Source organism: Girardinichthys multiradiatus, chromosome 21, assembly GCF_021462225.1.
Source record: "Girardinichthys multiradiatus isolate DD_20200921_A chromosome 21, DD_fGirMul_XY1, whole genome shotgun sequence".
NCBI classification, from domain to species: Eukaryota; Metazoa; Chordata; class Actinopteri; order Cyprinodontiformes; family Goodeidae; genus Girardinichthys; species Girardinichthys multiradiatus.
Window position 1 is genome coordinate 35470097 of NC_061813.1, and position 18213 is coordinate 35488309.

The 18213-nt window shown below is 37.3% G+C and overlaps 1 protein-coding gene across 2 annotated transcripts in view; it reads right to left on the reverse strand.

Annotated features, from left to right (window-relative positions):
* LOC124857612 (cadherin-18) overlaps positions 1-18213 on the reverse strand; it is a 195493-nt gene that overhangs the window by 98809 nt on the left and 78471 nt on the right. For both annotated transcript variants that reach the window (XM_047348929.1, XM_047348930.1), the window contains one exon: positions 9951-10070. In XM_047348929.1, the coding sequence (XP_047204885.1) occupies positions 9951-10070 (120 nt within the window). The remainder of the gene's footprint in view (positions 1-9950; positions 10071-18213) is intronic.

The following is an 18213-nucleotide window of genomic DNA, read 5'->3' on the forward strand; positions in this document are numbered from 1 at the left end:
AACCTATTGCTGAAATTAGATCCCTATTAGAAACACTTTATGCCTTATCCTATCTGCATACAGACAGGAGGAGAATCAACTGATTCACTGATGCAGTTAGAACCAACTGGAGCTCAAGCTTGTGAAGATAATGGTGGACTCACAGAGAATCCTCTCACGCCCCATTCTCGCACCATCCCCAACAACACAGTGTTGACTGTAGATCACTTCAGATTCTTAGGATCTACTTTTCTTAGGATCTGAGGTGGTAGTTACCCATTGGTCATCAATCGATCGGTCGGTCAGTCTGTCTGTCGGTTGGTCCTTTCTTATATTTCTTGAGTGGACCTCAATAGAGTACTTTAGCTATTGAGTGTGCTTTCTGCAGTAAAGAGAGGTCACCATAGAGTGTCTTTCTAAATCATTCCAGAGTTATATGCCAAGCAGTGACATACTGAGTGTTCTGACACTCTTCCTCCATAACTACTTTCTATCAAAGACAATACTCCCCCCTTCAGGTCATACATCTTTGCGAATAAAAGCAACATTTGCTGTATGCCAACTTAAGGTCTCTGTCACCCTCATTTAGGTCCATAACAAATTCAATCTAATCCTGAGTTTCCCTGCTTTCTTTTAGCATTTCAGATGAAACCATCACATTTCTGTCAGTTGTAATTCCATCAAGGCTTCTGTCTTTTTTCTTGTAGGGATGAGAAAATGCCTCCGTGTGATTTCAGAGATAATTATAAAGAAGTATGAAGTCATTTCTTTTCAGCCTTCAGCTAACTGACTTTGAGATGTCAAATGTCCAACAGAATTAGCTTTTGATTTTACACATATTTAACTCTTGCAAGTAACTTACAAAATTATTAGTTCAATGCATACTGATAACATAATTTTACTCTCATACAATAGATACATGCACAGCATTTAATATTACAATTTACCTCTGCTGCATCAAAATTATGAATACTATTACAATTTTATTTTCAAAGATTATATTTTCTAAATTGAGCAGCCTTTTTACCACGCTGACTGAATGTGAAACCCTTTTATTTCATTGGCTTTGATTTGCTGCCAGTGTGCAAAAATCTATGCAATATATACAATGTTTTCAAATAACATTGAGCAAGTTCTCTCACAATATTTTGCCATTTCACATTATCCAGAAGGTAAGGTGTGCATGAATATCTGGGAGCAGATAGGTGCTTTGTGCTTAAAATGAAAATAAAAAGTTGCAACCTTGACTGCAGCTGGTTTCTCGTATGCACCTTGAGCTGCTGATAGCGGCGCATTAATCCTAACGCTGTGCATAATGTCAACCCGTAAGAGGAGCCTATAGGAGGAGAGAGAAAATAATTATTTCTAATAATGTTTGCTGCCTCATACTCTTTATGCTTTCAATTCTTTCAAAAATACATCCATTGTTTGCATTGTAAATGCATGCATGAGTATGGATAGCTAAGTCAACAGCCTTGACAGTCATCCTGGAGACACTGTAAACAAAACAATGTGTACATGATGCAAAGCATAATAAAATAACATGCTGCTGTGAATCACTATGTTGGTGCAGCTTTGTGGGGTTTGCAGGGGTGAGAATGGCTCTCCAGGGACAGACCCTGTCCACCTACACAAAGGCTTTTCTGATTAAACAGTTAAACAGTTATTAACAGTTGTTAAGGGCTGAAGTAGAGATTCCACAACTCCACTGTTTTGCAGTAAAAATGATTACGCTTTACACAACTTTAGGCATTTTCACAATATGGTCTATCTGCTTTGTACATCAGCAATGTTGGATGAAACGATGCCATAGAAATATGCTCTAGCATTGGTTTGCCATGCATTTTTCACCGTAGCATACAAAATCTGATCACCAGATAAGTCAGGCTGCCACAGAATTTCAGGGCATGTTGAAAATCTCATCCACATATCTGCAATAATAGTTAAAATAATAAAAATATTTCTTACAGTAATGTTTTGTTGAAAATTTTGAAATTAATTGTTATTTTGCCATTATTAAAGAAAACAGACAAATCCCTGACATTCCTGGGGGAAACACTGCTGATAATAATATTAATAACAGGTTTATAAAAAGGATAAAATGTTACTATGTAGGTCTGCACGGTGGCACAGTTGGTAGCACTGTTGCTTTGCAGCGAGAAGGTTTTTTCACAAGTGCTCTAATGTTTGTGTAAATGAATGATAGTAAAAATATGTCGGCAGTTGGCACACAAAACTTCACAATGCTAGTGAAGATATCAGACATCACCAAGCAAGCAAGTAATTTTAAGAGATATGATTTAAACAAGTGCATAAGGCACTGAATAAAGTTCTTCATAGGTGTTCTTGTCTTAGTAAACTAATGTCAGCTAGCTAATTGGCTGGATTAGCAGCCTTCAGCATGGAGTAGGCTGTTTATTTTACGTGTCAAAACACTAACTGTTGCAGCTTGTTGTCAGCTTTTGTTTAAAGTCTTACCAAGTTTGAAAAGAGTGATGGGTTGCACTCTGTTTTTTCTTCTTTTGGCCTAATATACACAACTGACTGACAGCTACAACAACCAATGAGGGCAAAAGAGCAATGGTCCTCAGCGTGTTAAAACACAGACGAAAAGTAACTATTCTCCTGCATGTAGGGTTGTACAATTAAATATTTACAAAAACTTGAAAATGAAAAAGATGTAGCCAAATTTCACCTTGCAAGACCCTTTGCTTTGATTTATTTTGTTCTTCAGGTGCAATGAAAATATTTTTTGCTAGGCTCAATGATTAGCTGTGGTCAATAATCTTGATTTCAAAATTGAACAAAATAATTGTAAATGTTTTTTTTGTTTTTTTTTACTTGACATACACAAAGTCAATGTTGTTATCTAAAATATACACACGCTAACAGGACAGCCCTAACAGGTGTGGATTTTACCAGATGTATTGATCATGAAAACTTTTTAAACAGGAATAACTCGAATGAAAGTCTGGCCACTTGTTAGAAACACAGAAAAGGGTCTGAACTGAGAACTTTTGCTACGAAGATAGACTGTTCAAGCAAACATGGATGAGATCAACAGTAAACAGTCTCTTTGTTGAAAATGTTTTTTGCTTCAGGATTAAGACACAGTAGGATTATTAAATTTAAGGGAAGGAACAACCCAAACCTGTGGGAACAGGATACAACAGTTTATTCTGTGAACAACTGCTACAGAAAGAGAGTACCACTTCTTGGAACAGGGAGTACCTGGGAGGCTGAAGCTATTCGTGCTTGAAGCGTTAACAGCTGGACAATGCTTCCTGTTAAAGCAATTTTTGTTTTTTAATGTGCTTTCTGTCAGTGCAAAACATGCTCAATTCCTCAGATCAAATTAGATCAATAACCATTTCCTTCAAATGTTCCTCATCTATGTTTACCAATGATAACAGTCTTCAGCTGCAACAGTTTTTGTTTCTTCATAGCTGAGCCAAATGAAAAAAAGATAATATTTGTCTGCATCTGCAATCTGATTGTATATCAGAATATTAAGTTCCCTTCCATCCAACATATGTAAGTGTTGAAGTGGCTTTTTAGAGCAGAGCAACTTAATGTTGTGGGCAAACTAATAAAGGCACACTTTAGTTTGAGTGGGATCACAGACTGTTTCCTCTGAATATTTTCACTGCAACAGTAATGTATTGGAGTTTTAGCTGCACTGCAATGCTTTTATTCTTTAAAACAAAGAATATGTGTAGAAGAGGGGGACTTGCACAACCACTGCAAGGCTCACCAATATAATGTTATCTGGTGAAACAATTGACAGATGAATGGAATGTGCTGCCATCAAAGTAACAATGCTGGCCAGAACACCAGGAGAAGCTACATCTATTACAATGCTTCTGCTGTGACTATGATTATGAATATATTATTTAATATTTAATATTAATATTTTAATATTTTATCAAATAATATTTCGGTTTGTTAAGGGTTGTCCTGTGAATACCAGCCCAGTAAGGCGGTGGTATTAGGACAAAATTGAAAAGGGTGAGCCAAGCTCTGAGATTATTGAACAGCAAAACTCTGTACACACAAGGAATTAATTCACACAATTTCTCAAAATACAAGAATTTATTGACAAAAATAAATCAACGCAGAGTCAAACATATTTCAGTCAACAAACTCTTTACTATGCTAAAACAATCCAACTAAACTACCAAGCAGAATTAAAGAATAGGGAAGACTAATGGGCTATGTACAATATAAACAAGTTGATTAAAGATGATTGAAAATCATGACCAAAAGAGTGATGCAACATTACCATGCAATGTTTATGTTTGAGGACCAAGGATTATCTTGAAGAATCTGGAAATGAAGTTAAGTTAGTCTTGGAACCAACTTAGGCAATAATCGGCATACCTTTAAACCCTTACCTTTTAAAGAATAATCTGCTGAATAAAACCAACCTTCTGGATGACTAATTCTCAACAGTGTCTCATTAGCTGCCTTTATTTATTAAAATAATATTTAAATAAATATTATTAAGGAAATAGTAAAATATTTAAGGAAATATTTTGGAAAAGAGCCAAATCTTCCTGGAGAAATGGGCTTACGTATGCAAGCACGTGTTCTTAGCTGTTAGCAGTTAAAGCTAACAAAAGAAGCTTATAGCTTAGCACCAGAATCAAACGCATACCTTTAAAATACCAGGGTTAATAAAAGGGCTAAAATGCATAAGCGCGGACGGCACGTTATGATCAACCTTCTGTGTTTAAAATCACCCTTTAAATAAAGTTTGTCTTAACTTTCAAAACACACAAATCGAACACAAAACTGAACACGTGCTGAGCAGATAGCCTGCTAGCACCAAGATAGCTGAGTTTAACAAAAACAAAACCAAACTTCATAAGATGAAAAACGTTTAGATTATTTCATTCTAAATACTTCTATCTCTCTGCCCAAACCCCTAACCTCTCATGAACCGTGCTGAGGGAAAGTTGTCACTACATGTTAACTGCCGTAACCACGGTGATGCGGTGCCGTTGTCCTCCTTTCAGACCTGGAAACTGCTGCACTCAGCGTTGTAGAGACAAGGTCTCTGCTGGGAACTCTCTATAACACAGTTTGATCTGTAGAACTCAGAGAGAAAAGTCAAGCCACGCTTGTACCTTAGTTATCCCCTTCTATGAATGAATACCGGATTCTTCCAACAGTAATTCATTCATACTTAACTTGCATATGATCGCGTGATCTTACAACACCCTTGGTTCCAGTTTGAAGAGTTTATGTCTGTTTGCCTGCAAAGAGACATTAGCGCGTGTCCCTCCTGTCCCGGTCATCACCAGCGTGGAAGAGATTGATTCCTTGGAAAGGGGGTGCTTTTATACAGCAGTGGCATCATGGGAAGTTCGCTGTGCCAGAAGTAGGTTAAATTCAATTTATTTTGAAAGGTCCAGAAAAGTCTGTATTGCATTTCCTGTTGCAACCATGGCTGTGGGTCCCAACACTTCCAAAACCTTTGAGTTTTGAATACCAGTTTTTGTCACAAGTGATGTGCCGCTTTGGTGAATTACAAGCAGGTTGGGCTCACAACAAAGTACTTTCAAATCTTTCCAGAGGGTCCCGCTTTTGTCAGATGAAGTTTAGATTGATGATTGTCAGATCAATCTGTTGGAATTATGATTATTGATTAATTAATATTTATCAATAATTATAATTAAAAATTATAATTTGACTAAATTAATTTCTTAACCAAAATCCTCATTTATGAATTGAGACCAGAGATGTCTTCTGGTGTTGTAATTGTGGCTCAACGCCTCTGATAATTACAACCGTTAAATACTCAGTAATAATTGATGAATTGATGAAAGGGTTATAAAACTTTTGGCGGCAAGCTAGCAAGCAGTAAGGTTGAAGTAAATGGGGAATTTTACCATGAGGTTATTTTAACAGTACAGTGTCACAGCGCACCTGTGCTTGCTCTCAGGTGTTCAGCATCCCCGCAAAACACACACAAAGCTGGGTAGCGCAGCGGCCTCCAGACATCAAACACGGCACATGAAAGTTTCAATAAAACGGTTACATGCACATATCATTCAGAACACATTAGATTAAATAGCGAATCTCATCGCACTAAAATCTCCTGTACCCTGCCCAGACTTTCTAAGAAAGAAATAAAAAATGGGTGTTACTTGTCGTCGTCTTCCTTCTGAGCGGGGTTGAGAGAGAATGGGGTGGAAGTTGGAAGTTACTGTGCGTCCACAGTTAACTTCAGGAAAAGCGGTCAATATTCGTCCTCTGGCCTCCTTGGCGAAAGGGAAAATATGATCTCACTATCACAGTCCACTAGGACAAAACAAGGTGGCTCCTTGAAACTCCGTGTTTTTTAGTTACGTGTTAAGCTCACGTCTTCGATCGGCAAAGTGAAATTTCTGGCCTTTTTATTCCAGAAACCTCAGTTATGAATTCTTCATTGGCCAGTGAGAGAGAATAAATGAAATCCACTCGGGGCTCTTCTCCGGGCGATGCTTCAGATGTTGGTAACCGTGTCACGGTCTCTAGCTGAAGGCAAAATGGTGGGTCGTCTCATCCTCTGTTATATAGTTGACGGTGGCCTCAGGGCTGCAACGCTCCTGTCTTATCAGCCACGGGGGCCGACGGGATCTGTAGGCCCGGACTGTCCTGGATACAAAATGGCCGAAAACGCCAGGAGGCCTGGTGGCGTCCAGCAACGTGCAAATGGTCCAATATTCAGCAAACAAGTGGTCCAACAAATCGAAACTTTATAAACCCAAATTCAAGCTGCAAACTGTTATCTCTACTTCTGTCTTGGGTGGACATGCAAGAACAGTCAAGCATTGCGTTCCAAATGTTCCCATCTGCAACTTTCAATTGTGGTCTTGGCTGTCTATTGCTCACATTTTTACCTTGATCTTCTTTAGGGGAATTGATATACCTATTGTAAGCTAAAAGCCTGAACAAAGTTAAAAAGAAAACATATTTAAATATTAAAAAATCATTTTCTATCTCTAGTTTCAAGTAAACATTTAAAGCTGTAATCATTCTGCGTCCATCCATTTTTTATATAGATCTACAAATGGGAATGAATCAAACTCATGTTATAACAGCGTCTGCAGGCACTCTTAGTTAAAATACTTTAATTCCATTAAGTACCTGCAAGGCATTAAAAACATTAAACCCATATTTGGTGGGCATATAGGATTTCCAGAGCTGTAATAACAGTTCATGATTGCGTTGGAGACATCTTTATCTGTATTAACATCTTCCGATGTTGAACATTATATTTTCATTGTGGACAGTTTGCCATTTCATGCAATTTGTCAGCAGTCAAACCCGTCTGTTATTTCAGTCACTCTCAGATCCGAGAGGTTCTTATCAAACCCAGCAACGGCAGGGGGGAAAAAAAAGAAAACTCGTCGCTTTGACTCATGCTGAGGATTTGGGTCAAGGCCGAGGCAATCCCTTATGTCTTTCTTCAACACCATATGTGTGCCAAATGCCATGATTACCTTCTGTCCTTAAATAATCTTCAGTCACTGCTATGTCAGGATGCCAACCTGAGCTCAGAGGGGAATAGGCTGCATGTTTGAGCACTCATATAACGCCCCCGACTAGTTTTTGAATTTCCCATGAAGGTGTCTCAGCAGTTTAAGCATAATGGGCTCCGAGTAGAGGAGGATATGAGGACGTGTAAGCAAACTAATGCACTGCAAGACATCTGCAGATGCAGCTTCATCTCTCCCGCAGGGTGCCGGAATGTGGCAGTGCGCCAGCAGAAATACTTTAATACCTGAGCCGAGCATGTAAGTGATCATATGAAAGTGCAGCTCCCTGCATGTGTGCGTCCTCCGCTGACCAACAGGGGTCCTTGTACTAATTTTAGAGATGAGGTTGGTTTGCCAGTGACAAAAAAAGGCAGCAGCCTACTTGTATAAATTAATATGTGTGGGTGGAATAGTGCTGTGTGGAGAATGCAGCTGGCTAAGGCCTTCCATTTCATCCCTATGCTCTGCTTGCCCCATGTCCGTTTATGGACAAATAAAGAGAAAAGCATTAAATATTATATTTTATCAAAAAAACTTGATTTGAATTCATTGGGTTGCAACAATGTCTGGAAGACATGGAAAAGTATGGGTCCTGATTTAAGCTATCCTACCATCCATCCATCCATCCATCCATCTTTTATTTCATCCTACTGTCAATCCTTCCAATGTTGCATTGGTCTAGCCTTCTATTTCTTATTCTATCCACCTGTCTCTCCTTCAGTCCACTCATCCATCTTTGCATTTGATATTTCATCCGTCTATTTTAAGACATCAAATAATCAATTTTTCCAACTGTTGTTCTATCAATCTATAAAGAACTTATTATTACTTATAGTAAGTCAATAGGCTTCAGAACACTATAGATCAAATTAAAATGATGGTTTTTGGAAGTAAAAAATGTGTAGGACACATGTAAAAGATCCTGTTTATACTGTAGTAACATAGACAAAGATATCTATTCACTCTAAAATCTGCCACCACACCACTGTGGAATTTTCCCATTAATTCCCAACCACCCTTTTCACCTCAAGGTAAAGTCAGAATATACAGCTGTTCTTTTGTATTGCTTAATCAGCACAAAAATTCCTGTTTCACATGGGCGGTACGGTCTCCAAGGAGGTGACAATTTATCCCAGATGACAATGAATCAACTCATACAAGAGGACGTTGGTCACATTACCCGACAGCACCAGCAGCAGCAGCAGCATAAGAGACAAAACAATGCAAAATTTAGATGCATGAGCAGCCAGAGGACAGATTGTGTAAGGTATGGAAAGATAAGCAATAAAAAGACCTTCACATGCTGAAAATATAACATTTTTCACATAAGTTACATGTCTTGTACCTTAGAAAGCCTATTAATATTTAATAGATTATGGAAGAGGCCTCTCAGACAAAGGATGAACTTTAAAGCAGTGAGCTCTGCCGAGCTGCAAACAATGGCTTTCTGGAGAGATCTTCACAAATGCCTTTTTAGCCCCTTGAGATCTTACTTATGGTCCACAAAGTGAGGTTCGCGTGCTCCACAATAAAGCGGTTTTATGACTAAACCATAACTGCACTGTGTTGCTTTTACTTTTAACGATGCCAGATATGGTGAAAATAGCACAGAATGTCTACAGCAAAGAGACCATGCTGGAACGATTTTACACATTTTTAGACTTTAACAACAATAGCAATTTCATCCATTCGTACAACAACTTGCAAACATTTTTATACCCTAGGCTTTTTCCCATTGTGTCACATTACAACCACAATCAACATTGTATTTTAGTAAAGTTTTTGATGATAGAGCAACACAAAGTGAAGCAAAAGCTTCCATGTCCCTATCATCCCCACATGATGCTACCACCACCATCATTTATTGTGGGGGTGGTGTGTGCAGTGTTAGTTTTCACCATGTAGAACAGGTAGTCTCATTTGACCATCCATCCATTCCTTCTACCACACGTTTCCTGTGTTGCATACATAGATTAGCGCAAACTGCAAACAGGACTTCTTTAGCCTTTATTGCAATAATAACTTGTTTTCTCATTATAAATGCCAGATTTGTTGATAGCATGACTGATAGTTGCTGTTGACTGATTCTCCCACCTGAGGTATAAAGGTCTGCAGGTACCACAGCCTCTTTGCTGCTCATTAGATTTTATTTAGGGTCAGAGTAAAGGGGATTGAATATAAATACTTATCATCACTTTTTGGAAAAATCCTGAAATCCCATTTTATAATTACACACAAACACACACACACACACACACATACACACACTTGTTCTTGGTCAATCACATATGTCCCAGTAAAGTACATTCAAGTTTGTTGTTGCCAAATTATAGAGAAGTTCAAGGGGGAACAATACTTTTGCATATCCCTGCATTTCTGGTTTTAGTGTTTATAAATAAATGCATACTGTAACACTCTGTCCCCCAGCAAGCAAGAATACTGCACCTGTTTTGGGGTCCACGGAGAAATATGGCTGTCCTTGTAAAATACTGTAGACTATCCTTGCGCTGTTACCATAGGTGGGATCGTCAGCATCTGTCGCTGTTACTTGCAACACGGAGGTACCTAAAAATAGAAGAAAAAAGAAGCAAAAATGATTTACGGCTTTCTAATGGTAATGCAGAGACACTCAAGTATAATTGTATATTGGTTTGAAATCTCCTAGCAACCACATGTAATTCATTTAAATCCCAGTTGAATTCACAAAATAAAAATCTGTAAATAGATCACACGGCTGGAAAGAGAGGAACAGTTTCAATGCTAGTCACAGACTTCCAACGTAGTCACCCTGTTTAATGTTTAATGTAAAGAAACAAGAAGCTACTCGGCAAACATGCTGATTTAGCATATTTTAATACTGGTTAACATTTGACTGGAAAAACTCTGAAAAATGTTGATGTGTAACTGTGGTTTGCTTGATAGGCAGCAGGTTTCTGTTACACTTTAGATAAACTCATCATCAGCATTAATGATTTTAAACTTTTCTCTTTTGCAGAAAGAATTGGGTGCACAAATTTTAACTTTACCCCAACTCAAACAAGGCCAACTCAGAAACCACCAGGATTCAAGCCTACCTGTCCGATTTGAAGGGAGTTTTACATTAACATGGAGTTTTACATTACCCCAAAGTCAACACCTTAATGCTCAAACATCTTTGCAGTGACCAAATTGACAAACCAAATGTCTTCTAGAGAAAACTTTTATGGCCAAATGAAAAAAAAAGATTGGCCACAACGACAGGACGCATGACCAAAGAAGTCAATTTAGGGCTTTTAAATTCAAGAACACTGTACAAACTGCCACGAATTGTGGTGACAGCATCATACTGTGAGACTGTTTCATTGCAAGTGGTAGTGGTGACTTGTAAAAAGAGGATTGATGAATTTAACTGAACTACTACCTCCCCTCGAATTAGTTAGATGGTCAAAAAACAACTTGGTTTTCTAACAGGATAATGCATCCAAACACACATCAGCATATGTTTTGGACAGGATGGAAAAGGCTATATTAAGCTTCTGAAATGGCCTTCCCCAAGCACTGACCTCAACCCCATTCCAAATTAGTTAACTTTAAAACCAAGGCTATGCCAGGAAGTCAGCCAGTTTAAATCAACTCCACCAACTCTACCAATAAGAGACGTCAAATGTCCAGATAGTTATAGCCATGTTGTAGGCACATTTTAATTTTGTAACCTGGAACATTTCAACCCCATAACCTATTGTAACCTGTGCTCCTGTTTTGTGTTTTTCAACTTTGAGGTCTAAAAACATGCTGTTTACATACAGTGCCTTGCAAAAGTATTCGGCCCCCTTGAACTTTTCAATCTCTTGCCACATTTCAGGCTTCAAACATAAAGATATAAAATTCAAATTTTTTGTGAAGAATCAACAAGTGGGACACAATCGTGAAGTGGAATGAAATTTATTGGATGTGTCAAACTTTTTTAACAAATAAAAAACTGAAAAGTGGGGCGTACAATATTATTCGGCCCCCTTGCGTTAATACTTTGTAGCGCCACCCTTAGCTGCAATTACAGCTGCAAGTCGCTTGGGGTATGTCTATCGGTTTTGTACGTCGAGAGACTGAAATTCTTGCCCATTCTTCCTTGCAAAACAGCTCGAGCTCAGTGAGGTTGGATGGAGAGTGTTCGTGAACAGCACTCTTCAGCTCTTTCCACAGATTCTCGATTGGATTCAGGTCTGGACTTTGACTTGGCCATTCCAACACCTGGATATGTTTATTTGTGAACCATTCCATTGTAGATTTGGCTTTATGTTTTGGATCATTGTCTTGTTGGAAGATAAATCTCCGTCCCAGTCTCAGGTCTCTTGCAGACTCCAACAGGTTTTCTTCCAGAATGGTCCTGTATTTGGCCCCATCCATCTTCCCATCAATTTTGACCATCTTCCCTGTCCCTGCTGACAAAAAGCAGGCCCAAACCATGATGCTGCCACCACTATGTTTGACAGTGGGGATGGTGTGTTCAGCATGATGAGCTGTGTTGCTTTTACGCCAAACATATCGTTTTACATTGTGGCCAAACAGTTTGATTTTGGTTTCATCTGACCAGAGCACCTTCTTCCACATGTTTGGTGTGTCTCCCAGGTGGCTTGTGGCAAACTTTAAACGAGACTTTTTAAGGATATCTTTGAGAAATGGCTTTCTTCTTGCCACTCTTCCATAAAGGCCCGATTTTGCAGTGTACGACTGATTGTTGTCCTATGGACAGACTCTCCCACCTCAGCTGTAGATCTCTGCAGTTCATCCAGAGTGATCATGGGCCACTAGGCTGCATCTCTGATCAGTCTTCTCCTTGTTCGAGATGAGAGTTTAGAGGGACAGCCGGGTCTTGGTAGATTTGCAGTGGTCTGATCCTCCTTCCATTTCAATATGATTGCTTGCACAGTGCTCCTTGGGATGTTTAAAGCTTGGGAAATGTTTTTGTATTCAAATCCAGCTTTAAATGTCTCCACAACAGTATCTCGGACTTGGCTGGTGTGTTCTTTGGTCTTCATGATGCTCTCTGCGCTTTGAACAGAACCCTGAGACTATCACAGAGCAGGTGCATTTATACGGAGACTTGATTAAACACAGGTGGATTCTATTTATCATCATCAGTCATTTGGGACAACATTGGATCATTCAGAGATCCTCACTGAACTTCTGGAGTGAGTTTGCTGCACTGAAAGTAAAGGGGCCAAATAATATTGCACGCCCCACTTTTCAGTTTTTTATTTGTTAAAAAAGTTTGACACATCTAATAAATTTCATTCCACTTCACGATTGTGTCCCACTTATTGTTGATTCTTAAAAAAAAATAGAATTTTATATCTTTATGTTTGAAGCCTGAAATGTGGCAAGAGGTTGAAATGTTCAAAGGGGCCGAATAGTTTCGCAAGGCACTGTACGTTATATCAGCCGATGGTGACTGGGTCCTCCTGCAGGAGTGTTGCTGCTTGTGATGTAGGGTTATACATCTGTGTCCACCTAAACAGCTGATCAGGCTTTAAAAGCAGAATTTTGTGAAAATGTGTAACTACCTTGGATTACTTGCTGTGAAATACTGTTTGTTTACATTTGAATCCCTGGCAAAATGGCTTTGACAGCATTACTCCCTCAACCTCCACAAACATCTGAAAGCAAAAGTCTAAACTTTATTGTATTTATTTCATTAATACTTCTAATACATTCTTAGCTTATTTTAATACTTTATATGAACTTAAACACTCTAAAACACAGTGATATTAAACATGAAAGCTTATTCCCGTAAGACAATTCAAACTGAACAGAAACTAGGAGATGACTGAAACAAAACGCTGGAAATATTTAACCAGTAAGGCACCCTCAGACCACAAAAGTGCACCTATAAGTCAGGCTCCATCCAAAAAGTACTGCCTCCCAACCAGGACCAGCTTTCTACCCTGGCACTCTGATTTAACCCTGGTTTCAATGGAAACAATAGAGGTAGAAGAAAGGCCCAAAAAACCTTGTTGATGGCAACAAATGGATTGTGGTTGAGATGCAACTCTCAAAGGTACATTTCACTAAATATTAGTGAGAGCTTACGTATGTATTTAACCTAGTATAAATAACTTTGGTCAAACTTGTGCACCCAGTTTTTATTTAAAAACAAATCATTGCAGATTTTTCTTCTATAACCCTAGAAAAAAATTTAAAAGCTCCAAATTATTATGTAATTCAAGCCCATAATGAATGTATGCAAAGGTCTCCAGCGCATAGAATCAGAACACAACTAATTTATAAGCAGGACTTTGAACAGACTATGTAACAATGTAATGGAAACATTTATTATCATATTGTACTGTGCATGACTTGCAAGTTGCTGAAAATTTTGCTAAAATATTTAGAATTTTAAATCAGAAAATATTATGAATGCAGTTACCTTCTATGAATTACAAAAGGGCTATAAAACAAAGACAAGTGATTAAAAAACCTGAACTAATGCTGACCTTTTATTTAGTGAGTCATTGTAGAAACTATTGAGGTTCAATTTTACACTCCAAGTGTTGCTCACATGGCATTACAGGCTTCATTGACCCCCTATAACTGCATGATGAGTGCGCTGTAATAGCACTTGTACTTGCGTTTATTTGATGCACTGGTGTATTTATGTATGTAAGCTCTGCAATTTGATTAGACAAGTAGGCTGCATGATGCATCTCATGGCTATCTGGACTCTCGCCTTGCTCTGCTGTCCTTCCTTTGGGAATTACACAATGGAACTCCTCTGAGTCTTACCAGATGTGATTTTTTTTTCTTAGTTACCTTGTGGAGCACAGTGTAACGTCAGCCATCATAAATTATATTCAGCGCACAGCATGCTGGTTAATGCTGCCAACCTCATAATGATAATTTAAGTAGAAATCAACAACTCCTTTATTGCTTTAGAATCTGAATTAGTACTAAATGAATAAAAATTATAAGATTTAACAAAAAAGCTTTAATTGTTCCAGAAATTAATTCATCTTTAATGAACATTACCTGTGGATGTTACATATGTTGATAATGATGATGCATTCATTATATACTCGCTCTTAAACTTAAATGGCAAAGTGCAACCAGCTGTATGTGCTATGTATTTACAGCTAATAAAATGAGGACTATCACAATAAAAAAAAAAAAGGTTTGTAGTCATAAAACACAATGTTGTATGTGCCTGTCTTAACAAACTATTTCCTGAAATTGAAGAAAAAAACATTGCTAAAAAAATCAAGAAGGTATGAGGAAAATCTATGTGCAGCACGGTCTACGTTTTTCCTTATTAAACCTTATTTTACTGCTTCTGGGTAAAACAAAAAACACAACCAAAATTTCTTTTGTTCTTTTCAAGAGAAGCGCACTCAGCCTTAAGAGGAAAATCAGTGTTTCTGTGATTAAAACGGATGTAGCATTTGTTGTGTTTATTTTCAGATGCAAGAAATTAAAACAGACCTACATTTGGAAATGTTCAGAACGTTATTCAACAACATCGTTATCGCTGACTCATTGTGATGAGGCTGTTGTTTACTCTCTACTTTAGAGTTTAGATCGGATGAAGGTAAACATGGAAGCTTTTCTAATTGCAGGTTTTGAAATCTCACTATGAATAGTTTCAAGTGTAAGGAAACAACATTTCTCTGAATGTGTTTCTACAGTAGTACCTGATGTTGAAATTGCTATTAATAGCTGTAAAACCGCCGTCACACTGTGTCTTATGTTGACACATATGTTGGCGCACCTAAAGAACATGTTTAACTAGGGTCAAAACATCAAGAAATGAAGCTTATTTCATGTAACATCAAGCCAAATACTTTCACGTTTTTGAAGTATGTAAAATGCTTATGATGTTTGTATTTTGTGTTGGGATATAGGGTGTAGAATGTGTGGCACAGTGACAGAACTAGTTGCTGTGATGTCACTGTGTTGTTTTGAAATCTTGAAATCTTGAATTTTCCTAATGTGGGACAATAAGAGGTATTACTGCTCTATTTCTTTTGTTCTGAGGTTGGTTTGCACATTTTGTATCAAAACACATTAATATCTGGGACTCAGAACCCATCTCCTTCCTGTGCGGTATGATGCGTTTATAACCGAATATAACTGAACAGATTAACATGGAACCTTCATGCAACCCTGCATCTGGAAATTCTACCCAGGAATGAACCAGACTTGTGGAAGTCAATAATCCTATTCCTAACATCTTGGCTGATTTCCTTTGACTTTCCAATATTATCATGCAAGGAAGAAATGTGTTTGAGGTGTGCCTCCAATTAACTCAAATATTGTACATTTTACACAGTCATCATCAAGACATTTCCAAAATATATAAAGGCATAGTAATCTTAGTGTACATATTAACACCACAACAATATAATAAATGTTTTCCTAACATAGAAGCTTACTGTAAAATTATCATCCCCAAGCCCAAAGCCAACAATACATGTTGCATAAGTCATAAATGGCACAAGACTTCATATTTCTGAAAATGTGCTAATTTGTGACAGTTTGACATACATAAAATGGAACTGTGCATGTGTTTTTATTTTAAAAGTGAAGAATAATGTCAATAGCAGCTTTTTCTGTCAAATTGTTGTAAAGGTCTCAGGGTCCAAATGTAAACTGAACCAAACTCTTTTATATTTCTAACCAGTTTTTGTTTCAAAACTAGTATTTTATTAGTTAATATATTATGTTCTATTGTTATATTTAAGAAATGTCTTTTTTCACTGGGAGTCATATATAGCTATAAGAAGGGTCAACATTTCTGCATGGGACCATCGGATACAGTAGAAAAAAAAATCATGATGTTTTTTTATTTTTATGTCAGCAATTCTTGCAAAAACCTTGTGGAAACATTTTATTTCATATGTTACACACAGATTATTCCGAACTTTCGCCACATTTTTACATCCACTTATTACACCTACTTACAAACATCAATTCATCCACTTCTTCAATACTTACTAGACTCATTGATGGCACCACGATACGTAATGCCCTTCTAAATGGTCAAAGCTGGTCTCTGAAAATGGATTGTACTGTAGGTTCTTATCATCCTCCCACAACCTGAATCGAGGTGTTAATCTTCAACTTTTACCTCACTGAACTCCCAGTAAGATGTTATTTGAGACTTTATGGGTCAAAACTGACCTATAGGACATTATAGGATAAAACATGTCTTTACAAAGGAAACAGCTGTTCTTTTTTGAGAGGTCTACCACCGGTTATGAAATATAAATCTATGTTTGATGATATTTTTATTGTGTTACTAAATACCTAAAAGCTACTAGTTCGTGACTAGTTAATGTCTTAGGTGTAGTCAATAGTATCTTCAACAACTTCCGCATGGATAAAGAGAATGTACTAGCAAACTGACAGATGCCAGACCAAAGTGAATAAAGTTTAGTACTTTCTTTTTAGCAGTTTATCCACTTGAAACAACCACAGCAAATGTTTTCAGTGAAGTATTTTAAGATGGTAAAAATCTGCTTTGACTGTCAGTTAATCTGGATTTATAACCTAAACTCAATTCTCTTTATTAAAGATGAAGTCATTACATAAGTTATCAACTGCAGGTCAGATATTAACTATTTATTGCCACTCTATATTTTTACAATCTACAATTCTATTTTTTTAAATCCTAACTCTACATTCAATTAAATTTTGCACACAATTTTGCTCAAAATAACTTCCATAACACATTGATATTAATGATGAATATTGTTCTAACTAGTCTTCAACCAATGTGTTTTTTAGTCTTGAAACTTCAATAATCCATTGCCAGCAGGGGTGTAACGAGATCTTGTGATATTTAAACTTGATGATATTTCTTGTTTAAATTAAGTCTGTCTCAAAAAGGTTTATCCAAGTTCTTAATATAACCTCTTTTGGTCAAAATTGCATCGAAGAAGCCTTCGCATATTTTGTTGAACTCCCCCCACCCCAAAATACATTTTGTAAGCATTGTATTAATATTATTATTATTGTTGTGCACTGTGGCTGGCTAACAGCCTAAATATCTAATATACTGTTACTTGTCAAACCTGATCTATTACACATGTTAATACTCATTTTATTTGTAAAACACATTAAAACTAGCATGTAAGCAATACCGCAGAGACTAGGCTGTTTTCTTAAAGAATTTGTACTGCATTTGATCTCACTTTATGGGGTTTGTATTTATAATCCATGTTATTACCATAGAATGAGTAATTGTTTTCACTATATACAGTATTATTAAATGGTATATAGAAAAGGATAAAATATACCTTTAAGACCACCTAAGATGTGTCCTAAATGAAAACTGATTTGGGTAAAAAACTTTAACCTGAACTGAATGACACTGATTTCCGATTCTTTGACACATGGCTTCTAATTTGAAGGTCTTGTTGTGTGTTGTTAAAATGTTGTCTTGTCTAAACTAGGGCTCTGTCAATACTAATGAGAATAGCACTTTCCACATAGAAGATTCATACAGAGATTATTTGTTATAAACAAAGGCTTAGGGTCCATCTCTATGGTCTATTTGCCCCCTCATCATTTTCTACTTCATTTAGTTTTGGTCATTTCATACCCATATTTTTAAGGTACGAAGAAAAGCAGTTTCCAAAAGGACTTCTCGGTCTGAACATGCATGAATCTGTAGCTGCTAGGTGGAGGTTGCATGCACACTTTGATAACTGACAATTTTAATTAGTTTACCATATTC